This window comes from Sus scrofa, chromosome 6 (genome assembly GCF_054392235.1).
Source record: "Sus scrofa isolate SSC_HxYL_T2T_F1_AM1 chromosome 6, Sscrofa_HxYL_maternal_Yorkshire_Landrace_v2.0, whole genome shotgun sequence".
In the NCBI taxonomy this organism is placed as follows: domain Eukaryota; kingdom Metazoa; phylum Chordata; class Mammalia; order Artiodactyla; family Suidae; genus Sus; species Sus scrofa.
The window spans coordinates 66,198,533-66,216,132 of NC_139388.1; the positions used below are offsets into that span (position 1 = coordinate 66,198,533).

At 47.6% G+C, this 17,600-nt stretch overlaps 1 protein-coding gene across 1 annotated transcript; it reads right to left on the reverse strand.

The window, feature by feature from the left end:
• Positions 1–3,858: 3,858 nt before the first annotated feature.
• LOC110261326 (uncharacterized) lies at positions 3,859–17,106 on the reverse strand. Its single transcript, XM_021097339.2, has 4 exons — positions 16,168–17,106; positions 11,283–11,409; positions 5,017–6,247; positions 3,859–3,930 (listed from the first exon to the last, which is right to left on the reverse strand). The coding sequence occupies exons 1-3, from the start codon at positions 16,201–16,203 to the stop codon at positions 5,214–5,216; spliced, it is 1,197 nt and encodes a 398-aa protein (XP_020952998.1). The 5' UTR covers positions 16,204–17,106; the 3' UTR covers positions 3,859–3,930; positions 5,017–5,213.
• Positions 17,107–17,600: the final 494 nt, after the last annotated feature.

The following is a 17,600-nucleotide window of genomic DNA, read 5'->3' on the forward strand; positions in this document are numbered from 1 at the left end:
GGGTTAAGGATCTGGCATTGCCACAAGCCGCAGGGTAGGTTGCAGATATCGCTTGGATCCTGTGTTGCCTTGGCTGTGCCGTAGGCCAGCAGCTACAGCTCAGATTTAACCCCTAGTCCGGGAACCTCCATATTCTGCAGGCACGTCTATAAGAAGAAAAAAAAAAAAAAAGATAACCTGCTTGCATTGTCTTTGTGTACTAACGTTAATTGGTGCTCAATTTCAGTAGTTCCCAAAGCAAACATCAGCATTACCATGGAATATGCTGAAATTGCCTGTCCAAGAGCCCCACCCCACCATCCACTAATAGCCTGAAAATGAAACTCCCAAAAGAGCACTAAATCCTGGGGAACTGTGAAAAATGAAATCACTAATACCCAATGGGACATCCCAGTGGAGGAGCAAAAATGAGGACATAATGAAGACATAATTTCAAATCACTCTGCCCATATGCCATTGCCCCAAACTCATTTACATGGGCCATGTAAGGGAAGCTGGGTATGTGCAATGAAGAGAAAATTGGATACGGGGAGTTCCCTCCTTCATGGCTCAGTGAGTAATAAACCCCACTAGGATCCATGAGGATACAGGTTTGATCCCTGGCCTTGATCAGTGGGTTAAGGATCTGGCATGGCCGTGAGCTGCGGTATAGGTCGCAGACACGGTTCGGATCCTAAGTTAATGTGGCTGTGGCGTAGGCCACAGCTTTAGCACCCATTCCACCTTTAGCCTGGGAACTTCCGTATGCCACTGGTACAGCCCTAAGGAGAGAGAGAGAGAGAGGAAATTGGATAGGAGAGCATCTACTCAGCTTGTCATAAAATCCATCAGTTTAGTCACCAGATAAGCCATTTTATTACTCCTCCTACACATTCAGCACTATTACTTTTGGGATGATAACCTCAAATTCCTTACCTCCATCTTAATGTTAGTATTTCTGTTCCTAATCTCAATTAAGACCAAACAAAAAAAATAAGTTGCCACTCAGTCCCAATGTAATCATGGTTCTGGAATACAGTAGAACTATTCATTTATTTGTTTTTGTTTTTTTTTGTTTTTTTGTCTTTTCCATGGCCGCACCCACGGCATATGGAGGTTCCCAGGCTAGGGGTCCAATCGGAGCTGTAGCCACCGGCCAATGCCAGAGCCACAGCAACGTGGGATCCGAGCCACGTCTGCAACCTACACCCCAGCTCACGGCAATGCTGGATCCTTAACCCACTAAGTGAGGCCAGGGACCGAACCAGAGTCCTCATGGATACTAGTCGGGTTGGTTACATATGTGGATGGAAACAACTGCTCATTTGTATTAAACATGAATAACATTTCCATGTGGAGTCAGAATGAAAGAATTAACACACAAAGTCACAATACATGTGCTGATAAAGGACATAATGGTTAATGCTCCAATGTCTTTGCCTGGGAAGACAAAAAAGTATAAATCTGTGCTCCACTGTTTTCAATAAGTGATTGTAAAACTTAGCTTAAACAATAACAAAATTAGAGTATTTGCTTTCTGAACTAGAATAAAATGTGTCACTAATTAATAGAAACTGTTTTGTTATGCCACACTTGCTGCATGTGTCATTTCCCATGGTAGGGGTCAAATCGGAGCTGCGACTGCCGGCCAACACCACAGCCACAGCATCGCCAGGTCCAAGACTCATCTATGACCTACACCACAGCTCACAGGAAAACCAGATCCTTAACCCACCAAGCAAGGCCAGGGATCAAACCCATATCCTCATGGATACCAGTCAGGTTTGTAACCCGCTGAGCCACAACGGGAAACTTGAAAGTTTTTTTAAAGTGGAGGGTGGTGCAGAAAAAGACCAAGGGATGTCAAAAAAAAGAGAGGGAGGATATACTTAAACACAAATTATGTATATAAATTATTATATTAAATAAATATGGAATAAAATAAACTAGCAGTTAGCACTTTTTTGATGGCTCAAAATTACCTTCACAGATTTTCAAAGGGAGGTTTTTAATTTGAATTCAAAGCACAACTAATAGGAGTTCCCACTGTGGCGCAGTGGATCAGGGATCTCGTGTTTTCTCTGAGGGGGAGCGGGTTTGATTCCTGACCTGGCACAGTGGGTTTGAGGATCTGGTGTTGCTGCAGCTGTGGAAGGTGGCAGCTGCAGCTCAGATTTGAACCCTGGCCACAGAACTGCCATATGCTGCAGGTGTGGCTGAAAAAGGGGAAAAAAATGCACTGCTGGTGCACCCTAAAAAGACAAAAAGGGGGAGGTAACATGTGAATAACCATAGCTGGATTTTAAGCATATCCACATACCTAACACTATGACAGGCACTTTATAAGACTAAACTTTAACCTGCATGACAACGTGATGTGGTGAGTTGGACAACCCACTTGTTTCATAAATAATGAAGTTGAGGAGTCCACGGTTAGAGTCCACGGTTATGTGATCTCTCAGTTGACAGGGAGATGAAACAAGTCTCCTTACTGCTCACCACACCCTCCTGCCTAAAAGCATCTAATTTGGGTACGGCCTTGTGTCAGAGAAATAAGAGCATGGAAAATTCAACTGCCTATACAGACATCATGGGGACAAGAAGCCATCCGTCCCTTTCTATGTCTCAAATAGGAACCTGCCGGAGTCCCGCTCCAGCCAGACCAGGGCCTCCTGAAGGATGAGCGGCGTCGGGCGAAAGAATGGACAGAGACCTGATGCTTCTGCAGGACTGCTCGTTTATTGTTTGAATCAACCAAGCTTATATACAATTTTTCTTTTCCTATGGCATACGTCGTGCATCATACATCTGGCGATATTTTTTAATTTTCCACTCCGTCAAATGTTACCTTATGACCTGGCACATGACCAGGTGCATTTGGGAACACAAATGATGCTCTTTTTTTGTACTTTCCACTTGACTTTTTAGAATTAAATGTACTCATGTTAATGATCTAACTTTGTGGGTAGCAAAAGCACAAACTTATTAACTTTATAATTAAGAATATTTTTATGTGCCTAAAACCTAAGGCCAAACTGTATTCTATTAGTAAAGGTTAATCATATATATCAAAGGTTATTTTGATTCTCAAAGAACTAGAAACCATAGCATCGACACTCCTTGAGGTTGGGCCAACAGGCCTGGCATAGCAATATACAAGTGACTGGGAGTTCCCGTCGTGGCTCAGTGGTTAACAAATCCGACTAGGAACCATGAGGTTGTGGGTTCGATCCCTGGCCTCGTTCAGTGGGTTAAGGATCCGGTGTTTCCATGAGCTGTGGTGTAGGTCACAGATGCAGCTTGGATCCCACGTTGCTGTGGCTGTGGTGTAGGCCATCGGTTACAGCTCCGATTAGACCCCTAGCCTGGGAACCTCCATATGCCATGGGTATGGCCCTAGAAAAAGACAAAAAAAAAAAAAAGGACAAAACAAACGAACAAATAAATAAATAAATAAATAAATAAATAAATAAAATAAAAAAAGAACAATTGACTGAAAGTAGGTAATTTCCTGACCTGCATTCAGTTACATGGTGCAAACTGCACAAGTTTTTCTATAACTAAGGCCCAATATCTACCCTATTCATCAATTAGTCCCTAGCATAGAAAAGATCTACCTGCTGGAGCATGGAGAGACCTGAGCCTCAAGCCTCTGTTATGCCTCCAGGATACTTCTACAGGTTAAACAATAACAGTCCAAACATGAAAGCATTCTATTAGGATCTCTGCAGAAAAAGGGGAGGGAACTCAGAAGTGAATGATGATTATCATAGAACAAGGGGGTTGTAGGAATTTTCAGGTAAACACTAAGCCCCAACGTTTACCCTCCTTGGGGTCTTTTTTCGGGGAACTTTGACAGCAATTTCCCAGCTCTCACAGTTTTTTTTTTTTTTTTTTTTTGTCTTTTCTAGGGCCAAACCCATGACATATGGAGGTTCCCAGGCTAGGGGTCTAATCGGAGCTGTAACCAATGGCCTATGCCATGGCCACAGCAATGCCAGATCCAAGCTGCGTCTGTGACCTACACCACAGCTCACAGCAACGCCAGATCCTTAACCCACTGAGTGAGGCCAGGGATCGAACCCGCAACCTCATGGTTCCTAGTCGGATTCCTTAACCACTGAGCCACGACTGGAACTCCTCTCGCAGTTTTTATTAACAGCATAAGCAGGCAGAGAAGAAGCAGCAGGACCGTCGCTTTCCCAGACATGCTGTGCAGTCTGGGGTCCTCAGTCTCCGGGACTTTGTCAGCAGGCAGACCTTCGCGAACGGCTCCCAGCAGGAACCCCCACTTTTTTGGTCATTTTAGGGCCACACCTGTGGCACATGGAAGTTCCTAGGCTAGGAGTCAAATCGGAGCTTCAGCTGCCAGCCTACACCACAGCTCATGGCAATGCTGGATCCTTAACCCATTGAGCGAGGCCAGGGATTGAACCCACATCCTCATGGATACTAGTCTGTTTGGTTTCTGCTGAGTCAAGATGGGAACTCCCCCAGAAAGGAAACCTGAGCTTCACTTGCTCATTCAACAAACTTGCTAGGTGCTGATGGAGAAATTGGGCCACAAGACCAAGCCATTCATCACATTTCCCATGGATGCAAAGGGCTCTCTTAAGGACTGAAAGGGAAAAGTCATTCCCTAGGCGTCACCTCAACATCCAAATTATGCACATGTCCTGTCTGCTCTGTCTCTGTGTAATGGCAAAGAACTTTCAGATGTTGAAAGAAGGTTCCTCTGCTGAGAACTAAGTCATGTGTCAGGAGAGACTGGTCTCCGTCTCTGTAGTGCACAGGCTCAGCTACAGGTAAAGGTTACAGCAGAGTCAGAGCAAGAACTGAGTACATGAGGGAGGATGGAGTTTCTCTTAGGTACAAACTCTTGGATGCCAAAGAACATTTTTCCTCTGGCCAAATGATCTGCCACAGTAGTTACTTTATTTTCAGTTTTTTTTTGGTTTTTTTTTTTTTTTTTTTTTTTTTTTTTTGTCTTTTTAGGGCCACACCTGTGGCATATGGAGGTTCCCAGGCTAGGGGTACAATCGGAGCTGTAGCCACCGGCCTATGCCAGAGCCACAGCGAAGCAGGATCCAAGCCACATCTGCGACCTACAACACAGTTCATGGCAACGCCAGATCCTTAACCCACTGAACGAGGCCAGGGATCAAACCTGCACCCTCGTGGATGCTAGTTGGGTTTGCTAACCCCTGAGCCATGATGGGAACGTCCCACAATAGTTACTTTAAAAAAGGTCTGTCTCCAGGATGACTTCTCTGATGTTGACAGAGCCCTGCCTTCTGGTAAAAGGCCTTCCCACACCTCTTGCACTTGTAGGATTTCACTCCACTATGAATCTTTTGATGGACAGTGAGGGTTGAGCTGTAGCTGTAGGTCTTTCCACACTCACTGCACTCATAGGGCTTCTCCCTAGAGTGACACCTCATGTGTCGAGTTACAGAAGAGCTATAACTAAAGGCTTTCCCACATTCTTTGCACTCAAAGGGTTTCTCTCCAGTGTGGGTTCTATTATGCCGAATAAAATCAGAGTGGTGGGCAAAGGCCTTTCCACATTCACTGCATGCATAGGGCCTCTCACCACTGTGACTCCGCTGGTGCTCTGTAAGGTGTGATCTGCGGCTGAAGGCTTTCCCACAGTCAACACAAACATAGGGCTTCTCACCATTGTGACTCCGGTGGTGCTCTGTAAGATGTGACCTGCGGCTGAAGGCTTTCCCACACTCAATACACTCATAGAGTTTCTCCCCCGTGTGAATGCTATAGTGTCCAGTGAGGTCTGCTCTCTTGAGAAAGGCCTTCCCACACTTCTTGCATTTATAGAATTTTACTCTAGTGTGAATCTGCTGGTGTCGAAGAAGGAAGCAATTCTTGACAAACCCTTTTCCACATTCCTTACATTTGTAGGAATTCTTCCTGTCATGAAACAATGAGTCTTTCCTTGATCCATGTGATTCACACTCTTGGGTAGCATCTCCTGTAGAGACTCCACCCTGTAAAGCATTTGAGCACAGAATGTCACCCATTCCCAAATTATCACATTCTGTGTTCATCTTTCCAGGGAGGGTCAGCTTGTGGAGGACTACTCCTGTCCTCAAGTGCCCTCTCTGCTGTTCTGATAGTTCTGGATTCCTGGGTTGCCCCAAAGTGGACACACTGGAGCCTTCTTGAGTCAGTGACCTCTGGAGTAAGCATCCCTCAAACAAGGATGGCTGAGAAGCAGTAGACACTGAGATCTTGGTTTCTGCTTTGTGATCTGAAGGGAATCCAATACACAAAAGAGGCCTGTCAGCAATGCCAACATAGAAGAAACAAAATCACCAAGCCCACAGGAAAGCATATCATTGCCCTGATACCTGATACCTGTTGGGTTCTCGCATTTCTGAAATGCAGGTTATTGTTTTGTTTTGTGCTGGTCCTTGGATTCTTGACCCCTTTAAAGGGACAGCCTTGAAGAGACTGTGAGGCAGGGGCTTGAGGGGGCAGAGTTGAGTCCCTTCCTCACTGTCCAAGGAGAGAGTAATGATGGCACTCTGGGCTGGACTTGTTCTAATAAAAGATGTCATGTCGTGCCACGAGAATAAAGGAAGGGAGCATCTAATCCAGTTCAAATGAGAAAAAAATCAGGGAAGGCTTTCCAGAAGAGGTATCTTGAGGTCTGAGTCCTAAAGAACTGGGAATAGTTATCAGATACAGAAAGCGAGAGGGCACTGCGGCCAAAGGAGACAGGGTGTACAAAGGTTCAGAGTGGATGTCCAGGGAATGGCAGGGCATGAGAGGATGCTAGAGATATAGACAGAGATACAAACATGGTGCTGATTCCCAGGGTTTGGATGGATGACTGAAAGGACAGTGGGTGACACTCCCAGGACAGGGGCTACAAGGCTGAGAGTGAGTAGGACCTGGGGGGACATATTAAACCTACTGGGTATGGGGAAACCTAGCCATTATAAAACATAAAAACATAGATAGTAAAATTTGAAATACTGACTCCAACGTATTAAAGAGAACCAACACGAATGGAGAAATTAATAACAAAGCTGTCAATTTTCTTCCCCACCCCACGACATATGAGTTTCCAGGACAGGGATCAGATTTGGAACTGGAGTTGCAGCCTATGCTGATAACTGTGGCAACAGCACATCCTTTAACCCACTGCAATGGGCAGGGGATTGAACCTGCATCCTAGCACTTCAGAGACACTGCTGCTCCTTTGCATCATAGCAGGAACTCCCAAAGCTGCCAATTCTCAACCATCTATGAGTTAGTTCATTACCACTCCAGATCAAAGGACTTTCCATAATACTTGACAAACTGAGTCTAGAATTTACATGGGCCAGGGACATCACCAAAAGAAAGAAGAGTAAGGAGAGAAGACGTGCCCTCTCAGCCACTAGGACTACGATGAAATTACAGACATCAAGACAGGGTGGTATTGGCACAGATAAAAGAAAAACTGGATACAGAAAACAGTGCTAAGAATCTGACTCATGAACATATAGAGCTTTCATATACAGCAGAGGTGGTACTGCAGATCAGGGGGAAAAGAAGGAAATAAACAACAAATGCAGCTAAAAAACTGGTTTCTCACATGAGGAAAAAGTTACTGCATGTCTACCTCACACCACACACAAAGTTAATTCCAGATGAGTTCTAACTTAAATAGCAGAAGCTAAATTTCAAAATATTTTAGTAAGCCTTAGAAAAAAAGAATATATTTTTGTTAGTTTAGTTTTGCTTCATCTTGTTTTGTTTTGGGCTGCACCCACAGCATACGGAAGTTCCCAGGCTAGGGGTCGAATCAGGGCTGTCGCTGCTGACCTACACCACAGCCACAGCAATGCGGGATCTGAGCCTCGTCTGCAACCTACACCCCACAGCTCATGGCCTTAACCCACTGAGCGAGGCCAGGGATTGAACCTGCGTCCTCAAGGATACTAGTTGGGTTCATAATCCGCTGAGCCACAGTGGGAACTCCCATCTTTTTGACTTTAGTGGAGTGGAAGATTTCTCAGCAAAACATGAAAAGCAAAAATCATAAGATAAAAGATAAAGTGACCTGGCTAAACAAAATACCTTTTCATCGAAAGATACTTTTTTTGGCCACACCCATGGCATGTAGAAGTTCCTGGGCCAGGGATCAAATCGGCACTGCAGTTGCAGCTGCAGCCTGATCCACAGCTATGGTAATGCCAGATTGTTAACTCACTGCACTACAATGAAACTTCCCATTAAAACATACTTTAAGGAAAATAAAAACACAAGATTAGCTCTAGTAGAAAACAACAGCGCATATAATGGGTAAAAAATTATTATCAGGAATATACAAAAAAAGCGACAAATCAAAAAGACAGGAGCAACCATCTTAATGGAAATTTGGGGCAAAAAAAAATCATGAGCTGGCAGTTCCTGCTGTGGAGTAGTGGGTTAATGATCCACTGTTGTCACTGTGGTGGCACTAGTTCAATCCCCGACCCAGTACAGGGAGTAAAGGATCCAGCATCACTGCAGCTGAAATTAAAAGGGAGAAATCTAAACAGAAACTGCAGAAATACAAAAAAACATGAGAGAATACTATGAACAATTATAGGCCAACAAATCTGACAACCTAGAAGAAATGGACAGCTTTCTAGAGACAGACCACCAAAACTGAATCAAGAAGAAATAGATCATTTGAACAGAACAATCACTAGAAATGAAACTGAACTGTAATAAAAACACTCCCTACAAACAAAAGTCTAGGACCAGATGGCTTCACAGGCAAACTCTACCAAACATACAAAGAAGAATTTATACCTATCCTTCTTAAACTTTTCCAAAAGGCTGAAGAGGAAGGAACACTCTCAAAGACATTCTATGAAGCCGCTAACACCCTATTACCAAAACCAGACAAAGATTATACCAAAAGAGAAAATTATAGGCCAATATCTTTGATGAATACATACATAAAAATTCTCAACAAAAGTTTAACCAATCATATCCAACAAATATAAAAAAGCTCATATGCCACGACCAAGTGGGATTCATCCCAAGTTCATAAGGATGGTTCAACATATATAAATCAATCAACATCATACATCACACTAACAAAAGAAAAGTAAAAAACCACATGATCATCTCAATAGATGCAGAAAAAGCATTTGACAAAATCTGACATCCATTCATGGTAGAAACTCTTACCAAAGTGGGTATAGAGGGAACATATTTTAATACAATAAAAGTCATTTATGACAAACCTACAGACAGTATAATACTCAACGGAGAAAAGCTGAAAGCCTTCCCGAGAAAATCTGGAATAAGACAAGGATGCCCACTCTCAACACATTTATTCAACATGGTATTGGATGCCCTAGCCACAGCAATCAGACAAACAAAAGAAATAAAAGCTTTCCAAATTGGGAGAGAAGAGGTAAAATTGTCACTGTATGCCGATGACATGATACTATATATAGAAAGCCCTAAGAACGTCTACATAAAAACTACTCGAACTGATAAATGAACCCAGCAAAGCATCAGGATACAAGATTAACATTCAGAAACTGGTTGCATTTCTATATACTAACAATGAAATAGGAGAAAAGGAATAGAGGAGTTACTGTCATGACTCAGCGGAAATGAATCCAACTAGGAACCATGAGGTTTTGGGTTTGATCCCTGGCCTTGCTCAGTGGGTTAAGGATCTGGCGTTGCCATGAGCTGTGGTGTAGGCTGCAGACGCTGTTGGGATCTGGCGTTGCTGTGGCTGTGGCGTAGGCTGGTGGCTACAGCTCCGATTAGACCCCTAGCCTGGGAATCTTCATATGCCACAGGTGCGGCCCTCAAAAGACAAAAAGACAAAAAAAAGAAAAGAAAAGAAAGGGAATATAAAAATACAACATCTTTCAATACTGCACCCCCAAAAATTAAATACCTAGGAATAAACCTGACCAAGGAGGTTAAAGACTTACATGCTGAGAGCTATAAGACATTAATCAAGGAGATTAAAGAGGATTCAAAGAAATGGAAAGATATTCCATGCTCCTAGAGTGAAAGAGTTCATATCATTAAAATTGCCATACTCCCCAAAGCAATCTACAGGTTTAATGCAATTCCTACCAAATTCCCCATGACCTTTTTCACAGAACTAGTATATATAATCCAAAAATTTATATGGAATCATAAAGAGGCATAACTCTCCCAGACTTCAGACAATATTCTAAAGCTACAGTAATCAAGACAGTGTGGTACTGGTACAAAAACAGACATACAGACCAATGGAACCAAAGATAGAACCCAGAAATAAATTGAGGGTCATCCAATCTTTGATAAAAGAGGCAAGAATATAAAATGGGAAAATGACAGGCAAGTGGTGCTGGAAAAACTGGACAGCTGCAGGTAAATCAATGAAACTAGAACACACCCTCACACCATGTACAGAAATAAACTCAAAGTGGCTTAAAGACTTAAACATAAGAGAAGACACCATAAAACTCAGAGTTCCTGCTGTGGCACAGTGGAAAAGAATCCGACTAGTATTCAGGAGAATGCAGGTTCTATATCCGGCCTCACTCATTGGGTTAAGGATCCTGCGTTGCCATGAGCTGGACAGTAGGTCACAGACAAGGTTTGGATCCTGGGATCCAGCGTTGCTGTGGCTGTGGTGTAGGCCAGCAGCTGCAGCTCCAATTCGACCCCTAGCCTGGGAACTTCCATATGCCATCGGCGTGGTCCTAAAAAGGCAAAAGGCAAAAGCCAAAAAAAAAAAAAAAAGAAAGAAAGAAAGAAAACAAACCAAAAAAAGAAAGAAGAAAAGACAAAACACCATAAATCTCCTGGAAGAGAACATACACAGACCATTCTCTTATATAAACTATACCAATGTTTTCTTAGGTCCACCTCCCAAGGCAATACAAATAAAAACAAAAATAAACCAGTGAGACGTGATCAAAATGACAGGCTTTTGCACAGCAAAGGAAATCATTAAAAACAAAAACAAAAACACCAAAAAGACAACCTACACAAAGGGAGAAAACCCTCCTCCCTCCCAGGGGCGGTTCCTCATCCGGACATGCTGCCCCTGGGTCCACACGTCCGTCCACGAGGAGGACTGTGCCTCTTGCTCCATGATTCGAGGTGAAGACAGAGGGAGAGCAGGCAGAGGAGAGCCCAGAACAAGGCGGGGACTCGGGGGGGGGGGTGGGGAGGGCGGGCACTGCCAGAGACCTGCCCACCTTCCCTCGAGGACTTGAGAGAGAGGATGGGACGAGTGGGAGGCTGCAGGGCCCCTGCCTGGAGATGAGGAGAGGTCTTACCCATCGAGAGCAGGAGCTGGAAGGTCTCCAGCATCACCTTCCGGTACAGGGTCCTCTGAGCCTGGCCCAGCAATTCCCGCTCCTCCCTGGTGAAGGTCACGACCACATCCTGGAAGGTCACCGGTGCCTGGAAAGTCAAAAGGAGCATCATGCGCGCTGGGGCTGTGGGCGGGGATCGGGGCCTGTCACTCGGTCCCTGGCTAAGGTGCAGAGACCCAGCCCCGAACCACCACCAAGCTCTGAGGACCGAGCTCTGTGCCAGGGTGAAGGGCGAGACAAAGGCTGCGGAGAGAAAAGCCTCCGAGGGCGGAAACGGTGGAGCCCGACACGGACAACGGCATTCATGGGAGAACTCGGGGGGCTCTGGGAGGACCCCGGGGGCTCTGGGAGGTCAGAGGAACAGGGAATGTGGGCGTGATGGTAATTCACACAAGGGTAACAGCAGCTGGTCCTCACTGCGGGCCGGCCCTGGCCTGAGGGCTTCACAGGCTGTGGTGAAGGGGTTAAATGTCCCCACCGCTGAGGCTGACTCCTGGGTTGGAAGTCCACTTTTTTTTTTTTTTTTCCCAGGCTAGGGGTCCAATCGGAGCTATAGCCGCCGGCCTACACCACAGCCACAGCAATGCCACATTCAAGCCGTGTCTGAGACCTACATCCCAGCTCACGGCAACGCTGGATCCTTAACCCACTGAGCGAGGCCAGGGATCGAACCTGCGTCCTCATGGTTTCCAGTTGGATTCGTTTCCGCTGTGCAACAACAGGAACTCCTGAAGTCCACGTCTTGAATCAACACCTGCCTGCTGGGTGACCCCAGGGAAGCCCCTTCATTTCTCTGGGCCTTGATTTCCACCATGAGTATAAGAATTCTCACTTCATCAGGTCATGTGAGAATTGGAGAGCAAATGTCCATAAAGCCAACACTGGAGTCCCTGGCACATGACAGGCTCTGCATATTTTCTCACTTTGATTCATCCTCCCACAACCATGGAGGTCACCAGTCAGAGCTGAGGCCCAGGGAGCGCTAGTGAGTTGCCCAGAGAGACCCCAGTCTACACAGCGGGGTGGGATGTGAAGCCAGTCCCTCTGGTCCAGTGTCCGTGTAACCCCCACATTCCAGAGGTGAAGCACTTCTAGAAACGGTTGCTGTCAATTCACCAGCCATCCCTTTACGTGCGTCCATGGCTACGGGCAGAGGACCAGAGCCGTCCTTACCCACCTCTCGGGAGAGGCGTGGGGAGGAGGGGTGCCACCTGCCCGTGGAGTGGCAGGGCCTGGAGCCACTCCTCGTGCCCACTCAGGGCCCCTGGCCCCGGGAGACTCCCAGAGGTGATTTCACAGGGACCCCCCCCGTCGGGTTTCCCTTCCTGAGTCCTGACAGCACTCAGCCCCCCAGGCATGGGTACCTGAGAGCCCAGGGAACCTAAGTGGGTGAGGCTCAGCTGCAGGCACTCTGACTGCTCATGTCATCTGTCCTGGGTGAGGGTGGGTGACCGTCCAACCAATGAAGGCACACTCTCCCCAAGCCACATCCAAGCCGGTGGGAGAGCCCTCGGCAACCACAGGCCCTCTCATGCCTCCTGGAACAGCTCTGTGCTCCCTGTCCCCACCCACAAGGATTCCTCTGCCTGGGGTGGCTCCCCCACCTCCCGTCCCCAAGCCCACTTGCAGGAGATAAGCCCTGCCCATCTAACCAAGTTTAATTCCAGGGTTATTCTCAGGCCATCCCAGCCAACTACAGCTGGGAACACAGGCTCTGGTGACACATGGTAGCCGATGAAAAAGATGGTGAGTTTCAACTCCGTAAGAGCTGTGTGACCTTGGGCAGGTAACAGCATCTCTGAGCCTCAAGTTCCTTTTTTTTTTTTTTGGCTGCACCCACAGCATGCAGAAGTTCCAGGTGGCCAGGGCCGTGACCCTTAGTGACAATGCAGACCCTTAACCAGCTGCATCACAAGAGAACTCCATTTTTTTTTTTTTTTCATATAAAGCATCTGTAACATGACAGAAACTAACTCCGAGGAGGTGGGGACTGAATGAGATGAAACATAACAACTGTTCCCCAGGGCAAATCCAGGGCTCAAGGACAGTGGAGCAGGAGGGCAGTGAGCCGGATGGACAAGGACACACAGGCAGCACAGAGGGACAGCCGGGCCACGGGGGTGGAAGGGGGTGTTGAACTTATTCTAAAAGTCAGGAAAGGAGTTCCCGTCATGGCTCAGCGGTTAAAGAATCTGACTAGGAACCATGAGGTTGTGGGTTCGATCCCTGGCCTTGCTCAGTGTGTTAAGGATCCAGCGTTGCCATGAGCTGTGGTGTAGGTCGCAGACGTGGCTCAGATCCCGCGTGGCTGTGGCGTAGGCTGGCAGTTACAGCTCCGATTCGATCCCTAGCCTGGGAACCTCCATATGCCGCAGGAGCAGCCCAACAAATGGCAGCAAAACCCAACCAGCTCTCCAACCAGCTACTGAGCCCCAGGGCAGGCGCTGCTCTCATTCTAGGGATGGAGCAGCAAACGCGGATCCACAGATCCTCAACGAGCCACTGAGTAACACAGCAAAACAATGTCAAGGGGCTCTAAGGGTCCTGATGACCAGAAGACAGAGTGGGCAGATTCGAGAGGCTGGGGGCAAATCCTGGAAGGCCTCTCTGAGGAGGGGCCACTGTGGCATGACTGGAAAAGAAGGGACAGGGCCACAAAAATGAACAGAAAGTGAATTCGAGCAAAAAGTGAATTCACAAGACAAGAGTAAACAGGGTCACGCGCTGGAGAGGCATCTGGTGCCTGTGTTGACATCCCAAAGCACACCCACGTGGCACAGTGCCACAACATGATGGACCCACTCTTCACATGAAAGTCAATGTTTGAAACAGAAAAATGAATGAACTCTGTGAGCGGCAAGCCAGCTTTGTGTGCTGTAAATAATCAGCAAAGGCCAAGATGAATCCATGACCTTCCTGGCTCCCAGTCCGCCCAAGGCCCTCCTAGCAGAGAAGCAGCGATTCCAAAAATGCTGCAGCTGCTGTGCATCTGTCCCCAGGCTCTCCCTCTTTCTTTCTTTCTTTTTTCTTCTTCTTTTTCTTTCTTTCTTTCTTTTTTTTTTTTTTTTTACCTTGCCTCTGGCATACAGCAAGTCCTGGGCCAGGGATGGAATCCCTGCCACCACAGTGACCACTCTGGAGTCTTAACCTGCTATGCCACCAGGGAACTCCCCCAGGCCTCAAGTGGATACAAGCCTGAGACCAGGGAAACCCAGGGCTGAATTTTTCCCTGGGTGAGTTCCTAAGATTATCACAGAACAAGAGGCTCTACTCCCAGAAAACTGGAGTGATGCTACCTGACCAAAGCCAGATAGCAGAGAACACATACCACACACAACCTCTCTGATCCCCTTAATCCAGGGCGAGGAATTTTTTTTTTTTTTTTTTTTTGGTCAAGGCATACAGTGGCTTCATGTGGGATCTCAGTTCTCTGACTAGGGACTGAACCTGGGCCACAGAGCGGCACAGTGGTGAAAGCGCCAAGTCCTAACCAGCAGGCCGCGAGGAAAGCTCTGAGGGAATGTAAATATTTTCACTAACCCCAAGAGAAGAAAGACAGGGGCAGTGCTAAGACTCGCTCAAGGTCACAGCCCCAGGAAGGGCAAGGTCAGAATGTGCACTGAAGCCTCCACGCTGTTGCTTGAGCTCTTTACCAAGGCCCAGTCCATTCGGCTGGTGCAGCAATGGAGGGGATTCTGAGATGTCCCATTTCTCTCGACTGCACTGCCATAAAGACAAGAGCAGGGACAAGGCCTCATCGGCCCCTAAAATCCGAGTAATGAGCAGTAACAACTAGCATTTCCTGCGTATCCCTTGGGTGTATTCAGTGGGTTTCACCACTGGCCCACCTCGTGTCTCTCCAGGACCCCCAGAGAGAAGGCACCGTGATTCACCCCAGGTAGCAGCTGAGGAAACTGAGGTGTCAAGACGCAGCTGACTTTTTCACTACCAGACAGAGCCTGGAGCTGAACTCAGACGGTGGGCTCCAAACCTCGTTGTGCACACCTGAAACACACACCTGGGCTGGGAGGGTGTCCATGCATGGGTGAGGGTTGCAGGGAGCTCCCCGCTGCCACGGACTCTGCCCACCCCCACGTCTGCTCTTCCCTCTACAGGTAGGGGAAGCCTACTAAAACCTGGGTCTGATCCTCTTCCTCCTCACTTCCACATCTTCCACAGTCCCCATCAACCGAAAAAGAGGCCCCGTTCCTTGGCCCGGCATCCCAGACCTGACGTTTTTCTCGACACTGTTCCCCACAGACAAAATGGAGATCCACAACGGCACGCAGCCCAGCCTCGCCACCCAGCATTTTTTTTTTTTTTTTTTTTTTTTTTTGTCTTTGTCTTTTCAGGCCCACACCCGCAGCATGTGGAGGTTCCCAGGCTAGGGGTTGAATTGGAGCTGTAGCTGCCGGCCTACACCACAGCCTCAGCCACGCCGGGATCCGAGCCGCGTCTGCAACCTACACCGCAACTCAAGGCAACGCTGGATCCTTATTAACCCAGTGAGAAAGGCCACGGATCGAACCCGCACCCTCGTGGATACTAATCAGGTGCGTTAACCACTGAGCCACAACGGGAACTCCCCCTCCCAGCATTTTCACCTAGTGGTTCCTGTGCCGGGAACACCCCTCTACAACTCAGCCATTAACTGAGCTGAGAACCGTATCAACCCTGGCCTGGATTCTGGGCACTAGGCTGGCACTGACTGACCAGCCTCCACCACTGCCGAACTCAAAGGCAGAATTAGGGGCAGTGAAAAGACACAGGACCACACTTTCCTCTATATGGGGGCTCCGGAAGGACGGGGCTGGAGGTCCAAAGGGCCTGGGGACCATCCACTCACCAGTGCCGGGTCCGTCTGTGCTTCTGGCGCTGCCATGGACCCTGGAAGGGACCCGGACCCGCAAGGTGCGAGAGCAGGAAGGGTCCAAAGGGCTCGGCTGACGCTCCTCCGCTGCCCGCCCACCCTCAGCCTCGCCTCTGTGCCGGCCGTGCAGGAAGCCTCTTCTCCAACCTCCCTGCGCCTGGGCCTCAGGCTTGAGCACAGCCCGGCAGCTCTGATCCCAAGAACTAAACCCGGGGCGGCCAACCCACTGCCACGCGGACGAGGACGCCGTGGCAAGTCTCGCCTGTCACGGGATCACCGTCCTGTGCCGTCATTGGCTCAGAGCTACCGCCTCGTGCCGCAGAGCCTGCTGGGTAACACGGCTCCGGCAGCTCCGCCAGGCACCTCAAGGGACTTCCTTCCAGGCATCTCCGGCGAGGATTAGGGGTGACCGGGTAAGGGCCACTGTGAGATGACACCTCAGCAGCCGCTGGGGCTTGGGTGAGGCCTCTGCGCTTCTTCTTAAATGGCCCCCCTCACTCCTCCCCAATTTCCAGCGCTTGTTTTGTGCCGTTTAGTCATGTTATTTCATTTGTTCCCGTGGCAAGATCCCCAAGGGCACACCAGCTGGTGGTACTATTATGCAGGGAGAGAGTCCACTTAAAGATTTGACCTAATATGATCTTGATGATCTTCAATTACAGGAAAGACTGAAGCTCGAGAGTCATTCTGTGAGCTTCACTACCGGTTAGGGACAACAGGAAAAAGACCTCAGAGAGGGGAAGAAAGCGGAGATGATAGGCAGCCTGGAATCACATAACCAAGATGCTGTCTCTTTTTCCTTCAGAAAGTTTTCCCGCCTGTAAACTCACTGATGGAATTCATGACCAACCCAGCCATCGCATCAATATAGCTGTTTCTTACTCCGTATTTCAAAGCATGTTCACTTCTGCTAGTAGTGTGACACCTGAGATCAGTTGGAAAAGGAGATTTACCAAATTCCAATTCCTGCTATGACGTTCCCTGCAGGGGTAAAAGTGTGTAGAAAGCGGCCACCGGAAATCTGAGGTAAACTTTCAGGTTTTCTTGATTTCAATCTGTTTCTGTAATAGCAGTAGGATCTGCCAAAGGATCTGAAATGATCTCTGAAAAACATTTGTGAAAGGCAAATGACTCACCACTTTCAGTCTCCTGGCAAGGTTTTGCACAGTTACTGCATCCTGTGAACTAATATTTATTCAATAAAAATTCACCCCAAGATGTCCCATGTTCTTATTATATACTATCTTTATTACTGAGGATCTGCACATGATTTTGGTTACACAGCTCTTTGTCCTTAGATCAGAACGTGGCTTCTCCACCTCCCAGTCAGCTTCACAGTACGCTAATCAGGATGACTCAATGTTTGTCTAAGCTGGAAGATGGATTTGTCACTGAGATGGGAAGGGTGG